The sequence below is a fragment of the Marasmius oreades genome, chromosome 7 (genome assembly GCF_018924745.1).
Source record: "Marasmius oreades isolate 03SP1 chromosome 7, whole genome shotgun sequence".
In the NCBI taxonomy this organism is placed as follows: domain Eukaryota; kingdom Fungi; phylum Basidiomycota; class Agaricomycetes; order Agaricales; family Marasmiaceae; genus Marasmius; species Marasmius oreades.
In genome coordinates this window covers 1,733,860-1,749,040 of record NC_057329.1, presented here as the reverse complement: position 1 = coordinate 1,749,040, position 15,181 = coordinate 1,733,860, and the positions used below count along the sequence as shown (strand labels likewise).

At 47.1% G+C, this 15,181-nt stretch overlaps 6 protein-coding genes across 7 annotated transcripts; 2 read left to right on the top strand and 4 right to left on the bottom strand.

The window, feature by feature from the left end:
* Positions 1-439: 439 nt before the first annotated feature.
* On the top strand, positions 440-1,968 carry E1B28_011315 (uncharacterized protein). 2 transcript variants are annotated; one of them, XM_043156338.1, is made up of 8 exons: positions 445-504; positions 566-721; positions 776-965; positions 1,024-1,181; positions 1,239-1,374; positions 1,441-1,563; positions 1,622-1,807; positions 1,860-1,968. In XM_043156338.1, exons 3-8 carry the CDS (start codon positions 791-793, stop codon positions 1,865-1,867), a joined length of 786 nt encoding a protein of 261 aa, XP_043006123.1. In that variant the 5' UTR covers positions 445-504; positions 566-721; positions 776-790; the 3' UTR covers positions 1,868-1,968. The 2 variants fall into 2 exon arrangements, with proteins under 2 accessions (XP_043006124.1, XP_043006123.1); XM_043156339.1 differs by having other exon boundaries at positions 440-504; positions 697-721; positions 1,441-1,807.
* Positions 1,941-3,554, bottom strand: E1B28_011314 (uncharacterized protein; the record flags this gene model as incomplete). Its single annotated transcript, XM_043156337.1, has 7 exons — positions 3,405-3,554; positions 3,244-3,336; positions 3,069-3,189; positions 2,652-3,019; positions 2,367-2,590; positions 2,219-2,312; positions 1,941-2,161 (listed from the first exon to the last, which is right to left on the bottom strand). The coding sequence occupies exons 1-7, from the start codon at positions 3,478-3,480 to the stop codon at positions 1,941-1,943; spliced, it is 1,197 nt and encodes a 398-aa protein (XP_043006122.1). The 5' UTR covers positions 3,481-3,554.
* Positions 3,159-4,540, top strand: E1B28_011313 (uncharacterized protein). Its single transcript, XM_043156336.1, has 7 exons — positions 3,159-3,358; positions 3,408-3,611; positions 3,671-3,797; positions 3,849-3,909; positions 3,974-4,152; positions 4,204-4,305; positions 4,362-4,540. The coding sequence occupies exons 2-7, from the start codon at positions 3,512-3,514 to the stop codon at positions 4,432-4,434; spliced, it is 642 nt and encodes a 213-aa protein (XP_043006121.1). The 5' UTR covers positions 3,159-3,358; positions 3,408-3,511; the 3' UTR covers positions 4,435-4,540.
* Positions 4,541-4,599: 59 nt separating this feature from the next.
* E1B28_011312 (uncharacterized protein) lies at positions 4,600-8,078 on the bottom strand (the record flags this gene model as incomplete). Its single annotated transcript, XM_043156335.1, has 10 exons — positions 4,600-4,773; positions 4,826-5,446; positions 5,499-5,667; positions 5,720-6,000; positions 6,046-6,174; positions 6,223-7,010; positions 7,066-7,120; positions 7,169-7,649; positions 7,707-7,801; positions 7,881-8,078. The coding sequence occupies 10 exons, from the start codon at positions 8,076-8,078 to the stop codon at positions 4,600-4,602; spliced, it is 2,991 nt and encodes a 996-aa protein (XP_043006120.1).
* Positions 8,079-8,403: 325 nt separating this feature from the next.
* E1B28_011311 (uncharacterized protein) lies at positions 8,404-9,481 on the bottom strand (the record flags this gene model as incomplete). The annotated part of the gene is made up of 5 exons (XM_043156334.1): positions 8,404-8,807; positions 8,863-9,003; positions 9,060-9,082; positions 9,140-9,228; positions 9,287-9,481. The coding sequence occupies 5 exons, from the start codon at positions 9,479-9,481 to the stop codon at positions 8,404-8,406; spliced, it is 852 nt and encodes a 283-aa protein (XP_043006119.1).
* A 2,904-nt stretch (positions 9,482-12,385) lies between these two features.
* Positions 12,386-15,028, bottom strand: E1B28_011310 (uncharacterized protein; the record flags this gene model as incomplete). The annotated part of the gene is made up of 2 exons (XM_043156333.1): positions 12,386-14,489; positions 14,542-15,028. 2 exons carry the CDS (start codon positions 15,026-15,028, stop codon positions 12,808-12,810), a joined length of 2,169 nt encoding a protein of 722 aa, XP_043006118.1. The 3' UTR covers positions 12,386-12,807.
* Positions 15,029-15,181: the final 153 nt, after the last annotated feature.

The window sequence follows — 15,181 nt, the reverse complement described above, 5'->3', positions numbered from 1 at the left end:
GGGATATCCAGCCTGTGCGGTCGCTCGAGTTTCTTTCATTTCATTCCTGGATGTATCCTTATGCACCGGGAGTCGTTATCTTACAGAAGTCCACCTCTCGATCAAGCTACCAGACACAAATCCCGTTATCAACCCTTTGAGACTGCGCGATTTTCTTGCCCTTTAGGAGCGTTCTGTAAGTCGTAAGGGCGCGCGACACACCTCTACATTTCACCAACAAGACCAGTAAGAATTTGAAGATCATCGAATGAGGCTTTATTGTGGGTAATATAATGCCACTCGATAAACGGTCGTGGTTCTCTTCCATCCTCCTCCAACTTGAATGTGGTCCAATAGTTGAAACGTTGAAATTCAACAGCCGTACCAGCGCCTGCATACTGAGTAATAACTGTAGGATTCCCACGACCGAGGGTGATGTAAAATACAGGTAAATAGACCGAATTTTTTTAAATCCCTTTTTCAAAGTTTCAGTTCAAAGTTTCAGCTTCTACCAGTCTTTCTACGGTGAGTTTCAGATTTCCTGCCTTTGATTCGTGATGCTACTCTTGTAATTTGCGATTGATAGTTGCCCTCATTTCAAGGGACCACTCGCCGGTGGTCCTGGAGCCAACTATAAGTGACAACTTTCCTTACTGATTCTTTCGCGTTTTTATTCTCGCCTTCTTCTTATAATACTGACATTGATCTGTTAATCAGGCTTCTCATCTGTTGTAGTAGTGAGGCACGCCGTTGTTTGCTGGTTGAGAATGTATTTGTGAAATACAACTGTTTTTAGTCTCATTCCACCATCATGTCCGAATCACAACCCTCCACTTCTTTATCGTCCATCGACCTTCCTGCGGTTCCAAAAGATTCCACTGCAGCCGAAGGTGTTATGGTACGACAAAGTGCCGTTGATACAAAACCGTCACGACCGTCTTTCAAGGTGTTCAGGCCACCGGCAACGTCGTCTTCTGCTCCTTTACGTGCGTCGATTAATTGTAAAGTTACACCAGGTTCTGATCAATCAATTAATAAATGCAGCTACGTTGTCCGACGAATACTTTAATCCTTCGGCCTCGGAAGTCAGGCTTCAGCAGCATCAATTATCGGCGAGAGTGCAAGCTTTGACAAATGCACCTCTTCAACTGAAAACGACGAGGGAAGCAGCGGAGAAAGCAAAGAAAGATAGATGGCCTGAGGTAAGTGGTTCTTTCTGTTCAGATTTCTACTCGTCCTTGAAATGAAAACCTTTGTAGACGAGAATACGTGTCAAGTTTCCAGATAGGACCCAACTCGAAAAGGTGTTTCCCTCAACTGACAAGATCAAGTCGATATACGCGTTCGTACGGAATTCGTTAAGAGAAGACGTGAAACCTATCAAGTTCATTCTTTGTCAGTAGAACACCATCCGACTTACCCAAGGTCCGCATCGCTGAAAACTTTCCCGATCACTGCTAGATCAACCTCCCCGACAGGATCTCAAGGTTTCCGATGTGAATGTGAGGAATCTCTCTCTGGCGGAATTACAGTTGGCGCCTTCTTCAGTTTTATTATTGCGCTTTGAGGACGAGTCGTTGAATGGTCGGTACCTGTCATACACACACTTTCATTCTAAGGTCATATAGCGTCATGAATACAGGAACGAGGGTACCCGCCCCGCTGGCACCAGAAGTCCTTGCAATGGCGCAAGATCTTCCTACCCCTCCTCCAGAACCATCTCCCACCCTTCCCGCAAAGGAGGAATCTTCCTCCAAAACGGTAGGAAAGACACTTGGATCCCTTACATCTGGGGAAAAGAAGATACCCAAATGGTTGAAATTCGGCAGTGCGTCTTTACCTCTGACATCATTACCTCGTTGTCGAATTCCTTTCCATAGAGAAGTGATCCGCGAGAAAGGATAATGGAACTTGTAATATATTGTACGGACGATGATCTACGGACTCGAAAATATAGAGAGTTAATATACAGGAAAAGTCGGATCCACATCTTTGGCCCAAGCTCTCAAACCTCCAATTACATCCTTCACAATGATCTCGCTTTTGTCAGGAAGTACGCTCTTGACCGCATCAGCGGCTATCTGTGAATCATTTCCGAGTCTACACACGAAGTACGTATGTGTTCCGGGACTTGAGGGCACGTAAGCAGATGGGTTGGCTACGATATCGTTCAACGGTATATCTGTACAAGAGGTCCAGTCATTCGATATCCAGATCGTCCACAGATAATTTTCCTTACGGGTGGAATTGGGCAAATGACAGATTCCGAATTCGGTCTTCGGTCGTACGTCGATGACATTGACTTGCTCTCTGTCAATCAAAGCTTTGAAGACCTGTCATCGAGATTGAGATCAATGCTCCCTAGTCGTAGGAAGAAATAAACCCACAGTAGCGGAAATTCTTTGGTCAGTGCTTCCTTCCACAAGCCCTCTTTTCTGCCAATCAGGAGTTTGACCTCCACAGAACTGGACATAGTCGATATCTTTAATCTCCCCGATCCTTTGCTTCTCATCACCACAAGCAGGACAAGTCGTTTTTCGTGACCGAAGTTTGATACTACGGAAAGGCGGAGAGCCCAAGGCAGAAAATATCAATAAGGAAGGTTTGCCATCTGTGAGTCGTTGTTCAGATGAGGTCAGAGTAAGAAAAAGGACAGTCCTTCTACACTATACCATGCAGTCCCGTTATGATTTTGATAGTTTCGAGTGCTTGCAAGTTTCCAATAATTCCCGTAACAGCTCCCAAAATGCCTGTTTCTTCGCAGGTTCCAACGTTTTCTGGTGCAGGAGGTTTGGGGAACAAACATCTGTAGCAAGGTCCTGTTTCACCGAAATTGTAGATACAGAGTTGACCTTCGAATTTCTGAGCAGCTCCGCTAACGAGGGGTTTCCCTAATGCTACAGCAGTGTCGGATAAGAGATATCGAGTAGGCGCATTGTCGGTACAATCGAGAATCACGTCGTAAGGTGAAAGCAATGAAAGCGCGTTTTGTGGCGTCAAAGCTTCTGTTATAGTGTCTATGGCAAGAGACGAATTGATTCTAAACCGCTATGAGAACAAGCTCAGACAGAATTGACCAGGATATGTACCTTCTGAGAGCGATTGTAGCAGATTCTGCTTTGGACAGTCCAAGCGTTTCTTCGTTGTGCAGAATTTGCCTCTGTAAATTTGATAGTTCGACTTTGTCGTGATCGATGATTCCTATTTTTCCTAACAATCTCCCATTGTGGCATCAGTCGAACGGATATAACTTGCTGGGCAAACCTATTCCAGAGGACCCAAGGTATTGCAGCGCAGGACATCCCAGACCACCAGCTCCTACGACAACGACAGAGGCACTCCGCAATTTTAGCTGACCTTCGTTAGAATACGAATGGGTGTAAGCTTCGCGTTTTTCTTTCTAAGCAGCAAATTTACATTCATACCAGGCAGACCAAAACCATCGAGAATCATTTGCCTCCCATATCTTCGATAGTCTTCAAGAGGAAGAGGGTTATTCATCGTGAACCCGAATTACCGTTCGTAGAAAGAAATGGCAGCGGCGGGGATAACGCAAGTTGCTCCTCCACTGGTCACTCATGGTCCTATGTTCCCCTCCCAGAACGACATGAATTCTCCCTTCATCCTGTCTTGTACGTATCGTCCAAGAGAATCGACTCCGGGACTCTACTTGACGCGTTTATGCAAAAAGCCGATAAACGACCACCAAACCTACCATGGCCAAACATATCGGATCAAGCGAAATGGTCTGTCTCGTCTTACAAGTTTGGCTTTGGAGCGGAATGTCTACTAGATGGTGAACCTGACACGTTCTGGCAGTACGTGGGGACTTCTCTCTGATCATGGTGTCACTTGAATAATCCCTCCAGTTCGGATGGTCCGCAGCCACACTTCATAACTATCGAATTCTCGCGTAAAGTCGCGATTCAAGTCAGTCGAAGGACGCGTTCAAATGCTTCGCTTTGGGAAGATATCTGACGAAAAGAGCGTTTAGAAACTTAGCATCTACCTAAGTCATCCTCAAGACGATTCATACACACCCTCGACGCTTGCAATACGTGCTGGTACTGGCCCTAGCGATCTTCAAGACGTACGGATTATTACCCTTGAGAAACCAGATGGATGGTTGACATTTGACGTTTCATCCGAGCCCAATGAGAATGGTGATGGGCTGTGAGTTTTATCTTTTTTTCAGTTGCTTACCCTGCTTGAAACCCCCAGTAGCAAGCCTGTTTTCGCGTATGTTCTGCAAGTGATCATTGTGGCTAACCATATGAATGGTAAAGACACCCATGTCAGAGGCTTGAGAGTTCTGGGACCAATCGAGTACGTTAAGAACAGTGTTTCGTTGACCGAGTCCTCTGACCAAATTTCCCTTCTAGGGATCCGACAGGAGACGACGACCCATTCCCTTTCACAACCCCAACGTTCCGAATGTTTGAGACAGTTCGTTAACTGATGCCTAGTTTAAATTTTTTCTGTTTTTATCCCCTCTCAATTCTTATTGCAACATTTGTACATTACGATAAGTACACACAGAGAATTACAATCAAATATCTAATCCAAAATGTACTTAGCTATAAATCTCACGAGTTAGTTCAGAGGGGGTATAAGCGTCATCTATGATTGATAGGAAGGTGCGTAGGAAGGAAGATTGTTAGAGGGCGGTAGGTGTTGCGGATGCCACGACTGTGGCCGTTGCGGAGGGGGGGCAGTCAACCGTTCGGTGCTAGTCACATAAGGGTTCGAATAACTGTGATGCGCGTTCCAGCTCTCGAAGTTTGACGACGAACGCTGCAACTAGATCAGGCTGGACCACGAAAATACAGAGAAGATTTCAGCCTACCGATGGGGTTACTCCATTCGTGGCCGAGCTTGTATATTGGGCTGTTCCGTAAGCCTGTACGTGCGTTCCAAAATTGGTGTTATACTGTGACTGGATTAATGAGGGTCTAGGAGAGGTCGGATTGATGTGTTGTTGATTGGGGGGTTGGTAGTGCTGGAAGGTCAGAGGTTTAGATTGAGGTAGTGTGTGAGCCTGTACTTGTGGCGGAGAAGACCGGATATCTGATGTTGCCATTCTATCGTTACCGTTAAGGTATGGATTTGTCAACATCGTATGAGGGTAAGGGGAGGTAGATAGATTATTGTAGGAAGGGTTTGGATAGGATCTTTGATTCTGTGAAGATGTTGGCAGAGATAGACGATGACTCTGTGGATGAGGTTGGTATTGTTGATATGGCTGGAGGGGCTGGTTAAGAGCTATGCGATTATTCGAGTGAGGGTATGCTGAAGATGCGCTATTGGCGACACCACTGAACATTCCCGAGCGACATTTGCGGCAGACGAACTCGACTTCTTCCCAATTCCGTCCAGGTAGCCCAGCTCTCTCATCTGCTTTGTCATGGCACGGTATATGTTGCCACTTAGCACATTTTCCACAGCACATGAGTGGTACGCCGTCATCCTATCGCATCAATGAGAATGAGCTTTTTTCCGGAGTTAAACGGGGCACGTACCAAATTGATACCTCGACGATGGCAGATCTCGCAATCGAGTTCCCAATCGTCGCCGGCGGGGGTACGCGATCCACTTGCAACACCATTGATGGACAAGTCAAATGTGGTGGGCTGCCGTTTGACCTTTTTCTTTTGATGCTTGGAGTCCTGGCTGACATCAAGGGATGAACTAATGAGACGAATCAACAGACGGACGAACATGGTTGGCAAGTACTACGTACCTTCGTTCTTGCTCTTCCTTTTCTCGCGCCTCTCTTTCAGCTAACTGTGCCTCCCTCTCTTTTCTCCTCTGTTCGCGACCTTGTTCCCGTTTCAAACGCTCCGCTTCCTCCTTCCTCTGCCTAGCCTCAGCTCGTCTCTGGCGCCCCATCTTCTCTTCTTCCTCCGCTTTTCTAACTGCAGTTAATCTTGCTTCTTCCTTTTCACTCTCCTTGATAGCAATACGCGAAGACCGTTTTCGATGCACGATCGCTTCTTCTATGCGCCGTTTATTCTCAATCGCCTGCAAATATTGAGTATATGATAACGTCAAACGGGAGGGACTTACCCTCAGCTCCTCTGTAATGACGGGAACGATGTGATTTTTTAGGACTTTGTAGAGTGCTTTTTCAACATAGTGTGTAGCATTTTCCCAACGTTCAGCAATGTGCTCCCAGTCGTAAAGGGTCACACATATCTGGAATGGGTTAGCAGAAGTCCAATAGTTCAGATTATGAATTCCTACCGTTTCCCACTCAATAAAGTCTTCCGGCAGTGTAGGTTCTTCGGGTATTTCCTCTACCTCTTCCACTTCCGCCACTTCTTCGATAAAATCCTCCTCTTCCTCTTCCTCTTCCTCTTCCTCATCATCTTCTGCGGGTTCTTCTTTGTCCGAGAGCTCTGTCAAGTCACTCAAACTTGACCCACCACTTACAAGCCCTGTTTTCTCAAAATCGTCTTCCTCGTCTTCTCTACCATTCAGCCATTCGTCGGGAATAGCCTGCCATTCGGCGTCATCAGCATTGTCAGAACCTCTCAACCGCGCGCTAATCCGTGTGCCAAGGGGTCTCGTCGAAGAATTCCGGGTCAGGCGTGACGATGTACGGGAGGGTGTGGTTGGAGCCTTAGGCTCGGACTTGGATGGCGAGTTGAATTGAGCTTTGGTAGACCTAGAAGCACGGCCATCTGCTTTGGTCATTTCTGCAGCCTGTCTATTTAATTCAGCCAGCTGCTTAGCTTGAGCTTCTAGTTGGGCGTTAGCCTTCGCCTTTGCTGCACGTCCATGGCGCCCTGGGGTAGTTGGCTCCTCCGCCGATTGCTTGCTTTTGCCTTTAGTTTGAGGGAGAACTGCGACGACCTTTCCTTTTCTCTTTCCTTTCTTCGCGGAAGTGTTGGTGGACCGGGATGTCCTGGCTTTCTTGGCTTTACTAATATTGCCGGTATCTGTTGCTCCGCGTTTCCTCTTGTTGCTCTTAGTAGGTCTTGCAGTTTTGGGGGGTTTAGGCGGTACCCGTTGAATCCAAAGGCGATCAGCTAGAGAAGGGAAGGTCAGGCCGATAGGAACAACAGAGGATCATTCTCTGCGCACCACCAATGAGCCAATAGGCATTCCGTTTTGCGTCGTAACCAATTGGTTCGATTCGCTATAAAATCTGAGAACAAGCAGCGATGCGAAGGTGAGGATCACATACCCATTCTGCAGTTTCATCGTCGCTCTTCATGATCGTGCGAAGTCGGAGAGGGTTCTGGAACTGCCATTCGGTAAGAAGATGCATCGACTCCAATTTCTCTAACATGGGAAGAGTATTCCAGTCCTTAGTTTCGGACTGGCATTCTTCAATGGGGGGTTCTGCCGTTTGCAATATTTCCTGTTCTTCGACGGATTGATCCTCTTCCTTCATCTTTGTTGGTACGGATCCTAGCCCAAGGCTTTCTTCTCTTGAGATTACCGAGCTTCCATTATCACCAGCCGAAACATCTAGGCCATTTTCGTTGGAGATTTCCTCGATTTTGGGCTCGAACTCCGGAGTGGGGTCCGGAGTAGCTTCTTCTTCTATCACTGAAGCATAGCGACTGTGGACGGTAGTTTTGGGCGGTTCTAATCCGATGTGATTGGCTGAAGGGTCGCGTCGGTTATACTGTCGTCGTAGAGCATTCTGCCAAGTATCCAGGCTTCAACGCGGTCAGAACGCGTAAAAGAGGAGTAAGTGTTGATAGAAAGAGACGTACTTCATTTTACGATCATTTGACAAAGTAATCAGCAGCCTCAGCATTATACGAGGCAACACACTACTGCTTCCTCGCACCAGATCGTCTTCAATGTGCTGAAGACGTCCGGAGAAGATACCAGGAAGGTTAGGATAAGTATCCCGAATAGGGAAGAGATTACCGACAAATACTAACCTGAAGAGTAACCTCCTCCATATTGAATAACGGACTAAATGTAAAATAGAACTGGCTGAACGCAGCCCACTTCCAATTCGTCCTGAGCGTGGCGAGCTCGTTCGCGAAATGTTGAAAAGCATTGTCAATAGGAGGAATAGGTATGCTTTGAGGGGCAAGATTCGAGTTCCCTGTGCGAGCAGGATTCCGACGAGGCATTGCGAGTTGAGCGAATCGAAACTGAATGAAGCACTAGTACTGGTGCTCTTTGGCTGAGGTCAGGTTTCTTGTCGAGCGACCTAAGGCGAAGTGGATAGTTTGGAGTAAAAGAGCGGTGTAGATGGGTCCAAATATAATTTTTGGGAGGGCCGGGAATGACGAGATCGCAGCCAATATGTCGAGCTCACTGTGGCCGACGAGGAGGAATTGCTCTCAGTCACGCCTGTGCGGTACAGCTGAAGGTCGGATTTTCCCACGCTGCAGATACTTAGATAGCATACGGTAATTTTATTTTAAATATCATAGCAAGAGCAACAACTAGTACTTAGTAGTTCGTCGTAATCAACACCTTTGCTCCCAGAAAATCAATCATTTTCTTTTCCATTTCCTTCGTAAATTCATGTCCCGCTTCAGGATGAACGTAAACCTCCTTATAACCCTTCCTTCCAACCTCTAGTTCGTTTACAAAGTATTCGCTCGTCCTCCACGGGACTAGGGTATCATTTCCTCCGGACAAAACGAGGATCTTCTTATTGAGGAAAGGATTCGAAGGGTCACTTCGCCGGGATGGTGTAGTGACAGGATCTGACTTGCGAATGAGCCCCAGGATACTATCGGGGAGGTATTCCGACCCTTCGAGAGAAATATTGAACTTCTTCGCTCGCTCGGTCATTAATGTCAGAAAGTCGGGACATCCAATTATAGGGATACCAAAGGTGATCCTAGGTTCTAATCAAGCTAAGGTTATCACCTTTTCTTCTACAAGGAACCACGACGTCCTTACCTTGAGCAAGAGAAATCCAGGTAGAATGCCCACCGAGACTGATACCGGCTACTCCCCATTCTGCGATTGTGACATCACTTCTGGGAAATAAGTATGCAGGTAGGAAGTCGATCAAAAAGGTGATGTCTCTGGCCGTTCCAGCTAAGGCGAACCCGGGAGAAATCAATACCTTGAACATGCAGTTACACTTACTTTACCTTGGATAGTATACATGTCAATACTAACAAAAGATTTTCGAGTCGATCGAACCAAAATGAGGGAAACGGGATGGACTCACGCGTGAGCGGGATTGGACTTCGCGGGATCTTCATGCCACCCTTCGTTGGCTTTCGCGTCTACCAGACGATGACCATGGTTTCGATGATCCTATGTAAGGGTTTTATAAGGATTCTTTCATTCCGTTCCAGGTCGAAGACTCTCGTACAAATGCAACCAAGGCCAACTCCTTCTCAACCTGGGGACATTTCCTCAATATTTCCTCGATATGAGGTACCAGAGAGATTGTCGTGGATTTTCGTCCATGGAGTAAGAAGCATATCACAACTGGTTTTGTGAAGCTAGAAGACGTACTATATACATTGACAGGTAGTCCTCCGACGTTTACAGATCGTGTGTGCATTGAGAAGGATTAACAGATGAAGTAGTCACGTGCCTGAACGCCCTCTTTTTAGCTGTGAGCTTAGTGTACAGTGACGACAGTGGTAAGAGATCCCGATAGAACAGCCTATTGTTACTGCTAGTACTAGCTTTTATATACTTTGTAGTAGATGTAATAATTGCGAGCGAAGGGGGGCCGTCCACTTTTGTTTGTAATTGTTTGTCGTTTCCGTTTCAACGTTACGCGACCTGTTTGCTCGTCGCCAAAGCTTTCATCCTCCATTCTACCTGTTCCAAAACCTCGAAAATCAAAAGAGAAGACCTATTATTACCCATTTATCAAGTTCAATGACAGAAATCGATACTTTTTCACCACTTTTACGACGTGTTTTTTTTTCACCGCCAGTAAGATATGTCGGATAGGGAAGGTATTACATACAGGGCGTTCAGTCGTAGAGGATATAGCCGCGCGCCAGGTATCTTCAATCTTCTGTATTGTCCTTACAATCTCATAAACCATCATGCCCGTTGTCCCCAGTGTTCCTCGAGATAGCAATACTGAAGAATCCCTCACAGTTCACCTACCAGCCCGGAAAAGATGCCCGTCCTGCAACGTAGTTCAACTGCTTCACGCATTCAGCAATACACACAGTCACGACCAATGCAAGACTTGTCATCGTGCTAAGACAAATTGGAGGAGCCCGCTCTGTAAGGAGCTGAAATCAGAGCGCTCATACCCCGACGCACTCAACACACCTTTTCCGATCGCTGTAAGAAATGTTGGCAAAAGCAAAAATGTACACGCTACCATAAGATTCTGAAATTTCGACGTTTCATTCCCGCTCACCTTCAAGAAACTGTATGACAACGTGGAGTTGTAATCGTCCCAGTCAACACAGTGGTATTTGAACGAAAAAGATTTAGAATACATGGCGACAATGAAATTTTACTTTCTATCGCTATTGAGATTCGAAGCGAGCTACCGGGCCGCGTGCGGTGCATATTTCTCAAGAAAAAAAAAGGCGATGGGGTGCAGGGGCGAAGCCCCGCCTAGCTGGGTGAAGGGTTACACCGTCTGAATGGCAGGACAGCTTCAGGATGTCCGGGTGGGAGCTCCTGGGAGCTCCAGCTTCAGGCGAGGGAAAGAGCTCCCTGGAGCTCGAAACACGGTTAAGGGGATGTCCTGGGAGAGTATATCCCACGGACATCCTGGTTCGACATCCACTGGAGGACCTGGCGACATCCTGTAGACCTCGTCCTGGCAGCGCCGAGTGTATGCCACATCATCCATAGATATCGCTTGGCGCTTTGGGTTTCAGCTTTTCATATCCTGCCAGCCAGAATTGGGGTATCGAAAACAGGTATATTATTATTCGTACTAATTACAGGCAATGTATGAACATGTATAATTATTAGCAAAATTGGTAACCTTTCTACACATCTCAAAGCTATAATCACCTGTTGGTCATAATATACTTTACATCTCCTGTGAGGTTGGCAACAGGCCAGCTGTTTGCAGAATGAGACCAAATTGAGCATCCAGCTACAAAAGAAACATACCTGGAAGACATTCCACTCGCAACCAATACGACATTCACATCCTGAAAGATTTGGAAGTAAGATTTACGAGTGCTGGAAGAGGATATGGTTTAGTTTACGAGGGAAGATAACAAAAAATGAGATCTCACAGTTGCCAGCACTGCCTCGTTTAGAACTTGAGTGGAGCATAGACGTCTGAAAAAGGAGGGTGAAGACATGAATCGATGCCTTAGTTAAGTTGAGCGGCTTACCTTCAAAGTCATGTTGTCCAGACACATTCGTACATCTGAGATACCTGTAGTTGGTGTTAGTTGAGCTATGGAGTCTGAGAACAAACCATACCTTTCATTACTTGAACTGGAGGATGATGGAGGAAGAGGGAATTGAACTCGAATCACGCGACGGAAATTTCAACCACAACACCACGTGACATGCGGAGTACAGTCGGACTTTGAATCAACTTCGCAACTTTCACGAAGTTCCTTCGAACCCTATCGCTTTTTTAACAAGTTATACGTACGTATGACAATGCTTACCATCATCCTCACCTCAAGTATTTAAAACCCCATTCAAGGTCAGAAATGTAGACTGGATATTTTTCAGGAATTTTTCCTTTTGGTTGTGGACAAGTCATGATCACTTAATGTTCTTAGCTTGAAATATTGTCTATGGCCAAATTGTTGAGGTAATCATTTATATACTTACATTAGGGATGTAAACTGAAGCGAGATTTGTGCACCCGGGTATCGCCAGGACAGCTGGGAGATTTTCCAGCCGCGTCATTATGAGCACCGAGTGAGAGGGAGGACCGAGGTGGGAAGGAAAACATCTGCGCGAGCTCTTACGGAGGTCTGCTGGACATCCCGACGCATCTCCCGGGGAGCTCCCGGTAAGAGCTCTTTAGATATCTTACCAGTTTGGTGGTGTAGTAGCTATGTTGTACTAAGACAATTGTTAGAATGAGTAAGGAATAGGGGAAACGGGGGTGAGGAGGCCCGGGTTTCAGGGTCAACCCCGTACAAAGTCCCGTAGTTTGTCCCACGAAAAGCGAAAAGCAAAATCATTGGCCATCTACGTCACTTATGTAACTCAGGTATGCACGCAAAAGCAAATTCCTCGATAGCTTTTCAGATGAAACGGGGAAGAGGAAGATGTGACAAGGAGAGCTACGTGAATGGAAACTGTAACAACGGGACGGGTGTGCCTCCCTGTGATACGGGCGGGGCTAAGGAATGATATCTAATGAACGTGTCTGAGTTGAACAAGGTTCGTATGTGAATGAGTTAAAAACGGGTTCAAAGAGCTCAGATTGTTGTACCCTCTCAGTTCATGACCAATTGGCATCCACAGGCATTCACCCTGGACGCGCTGTCCGACGAGTGTAAGTACGGGGAAATCCACATCTCATTGACAGAAATAAGTAAAACGGTCGACGTAGGATATATACCAACAACAACGAGATCGGGAAAACATTTAGATATCGGAAACGAAAGTTCGAGTTCAAAAGCTGCTGAACGGAAGAAACTAGAGCTACAGTAGGCGGTACGATCCGGAAGATAGTTGGTTGAAAATCAGAAAAAACGGTTCCGCCCATCGCGAAGGAGACGGGGAGAAAGTGTTTATTCCAGTCTAGGGAATTGAAGCGAGGCGCCTGGGGCTATGGATACAGTTGAACTTCGAGAAATCAGAGAGAAAGATAGAAAAGAAAGCAAGAGCAACGAATAGACATAAATATATCCTGGGGGATTGTGAAAGGAACAGAACTTCAATAAAGAGAAATGGAGAAAGAATAGGTGCTTTTTTTTTTCACTAACAAGATGCCGTCATCACCCTATGTTGCCTCATGGCAGCAGCTTCGAAAGTGCTTTGGTTCGCCTCGTTGCTAGCTGTAGCGACAGCATTTGGACCGGTGGGATAGCATCCCTGCTCCGCCGCGTGCTGGAAGGTTGCGACTTCGCCTTGTGCCATGACAGTACTGCCTTGACCATAGTCCGTGCGGATATTGGGCACCTTAAATGCCACATTTTCAACGGGGCCAAGCGATGGATATGCTTCGACAAAGGCCTGTTGGGTCATATCCAGGAATCTACGCTCTGGAATCGGCGCACGATACGTGGGTTGAGGAGCCGCAACGGGAACCGGAGCAGGTTGGATAGGATCCAACGGGGACACAACCTGTGGGCCTGTCCCGTCAGGCGAGGGGGGATGTTCAGCAGGTGCAGTGGAACTCGACATCGTGAACGAATTTAGGTTGAAACCGGGTTCGAACAGAGATGTATCTACCTCCGGCAACGGGGAATCGTCTGTCTGCAACGGACCGGTGGACGTTGTTTGTGGAACCCAGTACGCGCCTTGCACACCCCAACCCCAGCCTTGATTGATGGAATTGCATGTACCCCATGACCGGCGCATTCCATCTGCACTTGACGCCCTTCGTCCACCAAGAAGCATTCTATGCTCTGCTGAAATGGACATACGTTGACCGTAATATCCGTGTTGAGTAAATGGATCAACACCGGTAGTGTCCATCTGAGCGAAAGCATCCATTTGAGAGAACGAGAACCTTGGTTGTGAAAACGATTGACGCAGTTGAGAGAATGAGAACCTTGGCTGTGAAAACGATTGCCGTTGCTGAGGAGGGCCGAACGCGTTCGCAAGGCTCGAGATCGGAGCAGCCGGCATGCCAGGAGGACCAGGGCTCGGTGGCCTCATTTCACCTGTATTCGAGTCATTGACATTCTGATACCCGTCTACACCAAAGGGTGCACTCTGGTAAAACTCATCAGTGTTATCCATCATGCCCATCATCGGCGGAACACTGGAACTACGCCTCAAGTGTAGGTAACTTCCTAGCTGTTGGTGATGAGCTGGATACAAGGTTTGTGGCTGTTGGATAGAATGTGGTACAGACGACTGATAAGAGAATGGGTTTGGATTCGTCCATGCAGTTGGCGGTGTAGGAGAAGAGGATGAGGTGGAAGAATGGGATGGAGTCGGAACATTTAGTTCAATTCCCCATGCTGCATACGATTCTCCTTCACCCAAGAGCGTAGTCGTCTCGGAAGACTCTTCATCTTCCGATGGGTCTTCCTCTTCAGAATGTGGAGACTGAGTAAGCGCAGCCTCACGACGAACCCTTTCCCTCTCGTCGTATTTAGCCATCTCGTCTGCAAGCAACTCGTTGCGAAGTCCATCTAAAAGCAGTTGAGTAAGATACTCATTGCGCGCCTGTACAGCCGCATCTTCCTCCTCCGATGCGGATTTCGATTTCTTGGTCCCAGACGTAGAAATAGTGAGCTTAACCTTGGAGGTCGACGAGCTATAGGAGGTGGTGGGAGAGGTAGATTCTGACTGGTTTCCCTTCTTCTTTTTGTTGTGCACAGGCTTGAATTTGTAGTTTGGAAATTCCTGCTTGTGCAACTCCTTCGCCCGTTTAGCTCTGAATTCCCATATTCGCTTGTCTTGGGCGGGAAGGGAGCGCCAACAATTGCCTGTTTGCTCATCAACTTGTTGGATTCGAAAATCTAAGCAAGAGCGCCTCACCAATGATTCTACTCAAACTCCCATGATTCGCCTCAATATTCCCGGGAACATGTTTCTGCCTCACAAAGTCTGCCCTGAACAGCATGAAGGCGTTTGGGGGACGAGGGATGTAACCCTGGCTCCTTCTCTTTCCTGGTGGCTGCCGTCTTCTACTGGGCTGACTAGGTGCCTCCGATGGAGGAAAAAGAGTCTCAGCTGCATCTAACGCTCCCAAGCCGGCGTCATCAGATTCGAGAGAGGACGTGTACGATACTGGGGTCACATTCGGGCAGAATGTTAGGCGATGGGGGATTGATGGGACTCCATAAACCCCGGGTTTTGTAGGTTGAGGAGGGTTGAGAATTGAACTGCGTCTGCGTGTGCGAGAAGCAGGCATTTGGAAAACAATCAAAGGCGCAAAAAAGATAAGGTCGTCGAGAGGGATGATAACGGTGATGGAGGAAAACAGAAGGGCGACCCCAGAGCAGACTCCCACGTCTGTGGTCATTTGATCTCCAGTCCATCAACATGTGTAATCTCCATTTGGATTCTCGTTTGAAATCACCTTTCTTGGCTGCTCCGTCCTTATGAGGCTGTATTTTATTCGGGTACGGTCTGGTACAGTACATGGCTACTCGGGAAACCAACGGGAAACGGGAAA

Coding starts and splice junctions, on each gene's coding strand:
- E1B28_011315 (XM_043156338.1), top strand. CDS start 791: ATGTCCGAATCACAACCCTCCACTTCTTTATCGTCCATCGACCTTCCT. Junction 966..1,023: donor GTCGTCTTCTGCTCCTTTAC/GTGCGTCGATTA, acceptor TAATAAATGCAG/CTACGTTGTCCGACGAATAC. Junction 1,375..1,440: donor ACCTATCAAGTTCATTCTTT/GTCAGTAGAACA, acceptor GATCACTGCTAG/ATCAACCTCCCCGACAGGAT.
- E1B28_011313 (XM_043156336.1), top strand. CDS start 3,512: ATGGCAGCGGCGGGGATAACGCAAGTTGCTCCTCCACTGGTCACTCAT. Junction 4,153..4,203: donor AATGAGAATGGTGATGGGCT/GTGAGTTTTATC, acceptor AACCCCCAGTAG/CAAGCCTGTTTTCGCGTATG. Junction 4,306..4,361: donor AGAGTTCTGGGACCAATCGA/GTACGTTAAGAA, acceptor TTTCCCTTCTAG/GGATCCGACAGGAGACGACG.